Here is a 5,205-nt window from a genome sequence, read left to right on the forward strand (position 1 = left end):
CAATCAGGATCTAGAGCTTGTTTTTCTGCTCCCATTCCGAGAGCTGAACTTGCGTGAGGGAGAAAACCAGAGTCTTTTTGACCTGCTTTGTGCCTTTTACTCAGAGTTCAAAGAGGCAAGATCAATCTCTGACTGGATCTGTGATAGAAAAGTTCTGTTCATCTTAGATGGTTTGGATGAATATAAAAATGAACTGCGCTTTCAAACCAACATTTTGTCAGATGTTACTAAAAAAGCCACACTGGAAGTCCTCCTAGCAAACCTTCTAAGAGGAAAACTGCTTCCATCCGCACACCTGTGGATCACCAGCCGGCCTGTGGCAGCTGAACAGCTTCCATCTGAGATCTTCAGACAGGGATATGTCACGCAGATCAGAGGATTCACAGATGAACAAAAGGAGGAGTACTTCACGAGGCAGTTTGAGGATCCAGATCTAACCCAAAAAGTCATCCGTCACCTAAAGTCTCATAAGAGCCTATGGATATTGTGCCACATACCTCTATTTTGTTGGATTTCATCGGTTGTTCTGAAAACCTTCATTAAAAGTCCAAATAAAGACAGGGACATGCCCTCAAATCAGACAGAAATGTATATCCACTATCTGCTCATTCAGACTGGGTTAAGCCACAACAAATATCAAGGGAAAAATGTGTCACCAGAAAATGCTCTCATACAGTACAAAGAACTGATTAAGAAACTGGCAGCGTTGGCATACTGGAAGCTGAAGGAACAGAATGCCATCTTCAGTAAAGAAGACTTGAGGAAATATTATATCACTCCTGATGAAGCTCTTCGATATCCTGGCATCATTACCTGTGTCTCTGAGTGCAAATTTGGATATAACAGAACTAAATTTTTCAGCTTTGTCCATCTCAGTGTCCAGGAATTCTTTGCAGCCTTGTTTGTTTTTCATGAATTTCTATCAGGAAACCAAGACTCCCTGGTATTAATTCAAGCGAAAAGGGGGCAAAAGTCTAATTTGTCTGATTTTCTCAAAAGCGTGATTGATGTGACTGTGCTAAGCAAAAATGAACACTTGGATCTTTTTAACTGTTTCCTCTTCGGAATTTCTTGTGATTCCAGCAGACGTATACTCGAAGGATTCCTGCCTCGATTGGAAGACAGTAGTTTAGAAGATCACAAAAAAGTGACCAAGTACATTAAGTCTTTGAGGAGGAAAGATCTGTCCCCTGAGAGATGTTTTAGTCTTGTTCGTTGCATCGTGGAGCTCAAGGACAGGTCTTTTTTGCAGATGCCAGATCTCGAGCGCTCTCGAACCAAAAAACCCCTCACACTGTTCCAGTGCACGCTTCTGGCTTTCCGGTTTGTGATGTCAGATACAGACCATGATGAGTTTGTCCTCAGGAAATTCAACATCACTTTAGAAGGATTTCAGAGATTCTCTCCAGCCATCAAATGCTTCAGAAAGGCTATGTAAGTATTATGAAATATCTGCACACATCTTCATAATGTATAATAAAATATTTCCAAAGTTTATTGTAATGGAGTTTAAATGCAAAATCATAACAGAGGTTAAATGCAATATATACAGGCTCGAAGGAGGCGGCTTTACAGAGAAACACTGTGATATCCTGGTGCCTTTTCTGACCTCACCAAACTCTCACCTGACTCATCTTGATCTGAGCCACAATAGCCTGGGACGGTCTGCACTGAAGGAACTTTCTAGGGCCTTCTGTGATCCCAAATGCCAGATTCAAATGCTGAACCTCAGCCACAATGACCTCCATAGTCAGGACATGGAGTTCATCAAGGGTGTGCTTTCAGGATCAAATGTGAATCTGAAAATCCTGGACCTCAGTGACAATCATCTAGAAGACGAAGGAGTAAAAATCCTCTCGGCTGGGCTGCGGAGTGCTAAGTGTCATCTTGAAGTTCTGAAGTAAGTAAAACTAACTGCAAACATCAGGGTCCAGACAGGTGCGTTAAATAGATGTTGTAAAGACATCTATGGTAACTTTGAAAAGATGCTAAGGTGTTTGAAGCACGTAATGTTGATTTTATAGTGTGACTTTTTATTTAAAAAATATCAAATGTAATATTTGTTTGATGTTTTCATGTTGTTGGTACTAATTGACTTGTATCTGCAAAAAAGAATTAACAAAGACACTTGTTATCAATCAAAATAAATCAACCACAAAGATGAAATATTTTATTTGTTTATCTGCATGTCACGTGACCATTAATGCATTAAAATGTATAGCTTGAATGCAAAGTAATTTGCTAAATGGGTAAATATATGATGTACAAAAACCAACCAGCTATGCTGCTTGGTCCCTGAAATAGGCAAACAGGCAAATGTCATTCCTTGGCCAGTTGATCTAATCAAAAATCTGATTTTGCCTTAACAGACTCTCAGGCTGTCAGATTAAAGAAGGAGTTTTGAAGTTGCTGTCGTCTTTGAAAGCCAGTCTGAGAGAACTGGACCTGCAGTATAATGACCTTGGAAACATCATGGAAAAGAAAGTGTGTCTACTGAAGGATAAGCTGCCCTCACTGAGGTATGTAGCTTTTATCTAGTATTGGTTCAAGTGGAAGGCTGGAATGAACATCACTGGATCCCATGAAACATGTAGTGAGGACTTTGATTCTTCTTAGCCATTCAGTGAATAGTTCACTGTTGTGTTCAAGTATACTTCCTTTAGGCGACTTTGATACACAAGCACCGTAGGTGGAGACTAATGTAAAGGTAAAAATGAGAATGGCTGTCGAACAAGAGACTATCCATTCATGTTTAAAATGTGCTTCAATAAATGTGCAATGGTGTGATTCATGTCTTAACATATTAACCCATACTAACCCTAACTCTAACTCTAACTAGAATTTACACTGGGGGAGTCTGCAATCACCAACCAGGACTGTACAAATGTGAGTTTAAACATGGGTCAACATAAAGATTGCAGGTTAAAATGTAGATGAATGTTTGTTTGTAGACACTGTGTAACTGCTTCACCTTTTTCCATTTCATTTTAAAAGGTCTTGCGGTGTGACATACATTTATTGACGTGCAAAAATTGTGTTTCTCTAATTTACATGAGCTCATCAAAACCTGCCCTCATTAAAATAATGAAAGAATTACCAAAATGCTGTTTAAAGTATGGCATGTGACTTCCCTAAAGTATTTTACATCATCTACACTCAATATGCTGCTACTGCTAATTGTAGATATTTAAGCTGACTTTTTCTGATAAATCTCACTTTGTTTTTAGATGCTGTCACACTCACCTTTGACTCTCAGACGGCTAACGAATACCTCTGTCTGAGCGAGAACAACACAGTAGCTGTTCGTAAGAGAGAGAGGCAACAGCTTCCTGCTAATGACGAAAGATTTGACAAGTGCAACCAGGTCCTGTGCTGCCAGCCGCTGTCAGGACGTTGCTTCTTTACGGTGGATGTGAGCGGGACAGGTGTGCACATGGGTGTGGCCTGTAAGGGAATTAAGAGGAAAGGTGCAAATAACACCGTACGTCTGGGACGCAATAAGATGTCGTGGTGTTTATGTTGCTCAAAAAATTTATGTGTGGCTCATGACAAAAAAACTGAATCACTAACTAAACCACTTCAAACTGAGTCCACCAGAAAACTCGGTGTGTTCCTGGACCGTGAGGCTGGTTCTGTTTTCTTCTATAGGTTGAACCTAAACTCAGAGCCTGAACTCTTGCACATGTTTGATGCAGAGTTTCCTCAGGACCAGGAACTTTACGCTGCGTTCAGTATTCAGGAACCAGACAGCTCAGTCTGTTTAAGGCAAGCATCACTATAACTACAGTGTTGGGGAAAGTTACTTTTAAAAGTAATGCATTACAATATTGCGTTACTCCATAAAAAAGTAACTAATTACGTTACTTTTTATGCAATGTAATGCATTACGTTACTTTTGAGTTACTTTTTAAATATGGACAGGGCTTACTTGTTTGTTTTTAAAATAAAAAAGTTATATTTTTGGCTAATATAAAAGCCTTTTAACACCAAAAGTGAAATGAATAAGCCTCAGGCTGAGTGGAAAGTAAATTTACGTCTTTACAGTAGAATGCAAAAGAAGAAATTTCAACACACTTCAGCAATAAAAAAAGACACATGTTTTTCTGGTGTAATTTTTGCTTATTAGTATGGTTGAACTGGATCATCGAAGGTCAGAAGCAAAGACATTGGTTAATAGAATGGGATTAAATACATAAAGGATATTTGTGATGTTTAACATTTAATTATTGCAGATTTGCGTCATATTCTGAGTTGCATTATTTTTATTCATTTTGAGGAATACTGAATCTGTGTTTTTTTTTGTGAGAGATGAATTAATGTACATATTTATTTTTGAACTACAGTAACAGGACAGTACAGTAACTACAGTACTTCTGAATTCACTCAATATAGGGACAGGAGAGCTGTCAATAAATAAATTGGGGAAAAAAGTAACTTGCGTTACTTAATAGAAAAAGTAACTCAGATATTTTCTTGTAAATTAAAAAGTAATGCGTTACATTGTTAGTTACTTGAAACTTGCGCTACTTGTAATGCATTACCCCCAAAACTGTATAACTATACCTTTACAGTTACGGTTTGTGCTCCAGACATGAATGATGCCTCAAATTAGGCGAGTGTGATCAGACATACAGTATACACCTGGCAGACCTATTGAAAGCAACCAGCTAGGATAACCACCTAGAAGATCAGCAAGTGTTGAAACATAAATTCATCATCATTATTGTGCGCTTTATAAACACTAAACAACAGTACTATGGCATTCTTGTGTTACATTTGAGTTAAAATGTCTTTAGTTTTGTATATCTCCATGTAACTGGTTTCATTTAATCAAAAATAAAGGTTTAGTCATTGGATCTGATGCAGTTTCTATGTACTGGACTGATTTTTTAAAATCTGCTATCCCAAACCTACAGTATATGACTTACTTTCTTCTGGGGAGCAAAGAAGATAAGATTTCCTTTTTTTCCATACAGTGGAAGTTAATGGAGTTCAATGATTTTTGGCTCCCAACATTTCTGCAAAGTATTTTCTTTTATGTTCCCTAGAATAAATACCGCCTGCTTATTTGAAACCTAAATGTTAAATCACATTTCCATTATCATAATTATTTATTTTAAATTTTACACTGTATTAGATCATTTGCATTACAAGCATTCATGTCTCATAATGGCAATAGCTGTTACTCTATAGGTGTTAATGTAG

At 37.8% G+C, this 5,205-nt stretch overlaps 2 protein-coding genes across 2 annotated transcripts; both read left to right on the forward strand.

Moving 5' to 3' along the window:
- The first annotated feature begins 21 nt into the window (after window positions 1–21).
- Window positions 22–1,687, forward strand: LOC107576616 (NACHT, LRR and PYD domains-containing protein 14-like). Its single transcript, XM_016262764.1, has 3 exons — window positions 22–1,434; window positions 1,553–1,644; window positions 1,677–1,687. The coding sequence occupies exons 1-3, from the start codon at window positions 566–568 to the stop codon at window positions 1,685–1,687; spliced, it is 972 nt and encodes a 323-aa protein (XP_016118250.1). The 5' UTR covers window positions 22–565.
- LOC107576617 (stonustoxin subunit alpha-like) lies at window positions 1,649–4,856 on the forward strand. The gene is made up of 5 exons (XM_016262765.1): window positions 1,649–1,900; window positions 2,370–2,519; window positions 2,840–2,886; window positions 3,228–3,781; window positions 4,558–4,856. The coding sequence occupies exons 1-4, from the start codon at window positions 1,719–1,721 to the stop codon at window positions 3,779–3,781; spliced, it is 933 nt and encodes a 310-aa protein (XP_016118251.1). The 5' UTR covers window positions 1,649–1,718; the 3' UTR covers window positions 4,558–4,856.
- Window positions 4,857–5,205: the final 349 nt, after the last annotated feature.

The sequence above is a fragment of the Sinocyclocheilus grahami genome, unplaced genomic scaffold (genome assembly GCF_001515645.1).
Source record: "Sinocyclocheilus grahami isolate Dianchi unplaced genomic scaffold, SAMN03320097.WGS_v1.1 scaffold4035.1, whole genome shotgun sequence".
In the NCBI taxonomy this organism is placed as follows: Eukaryota; Metazoa; Chordata; class Actinopteri; order Cypriniformes; family Cyprinidae; genus Sinocyclocheilus; species Sinocyclocheilus grahami.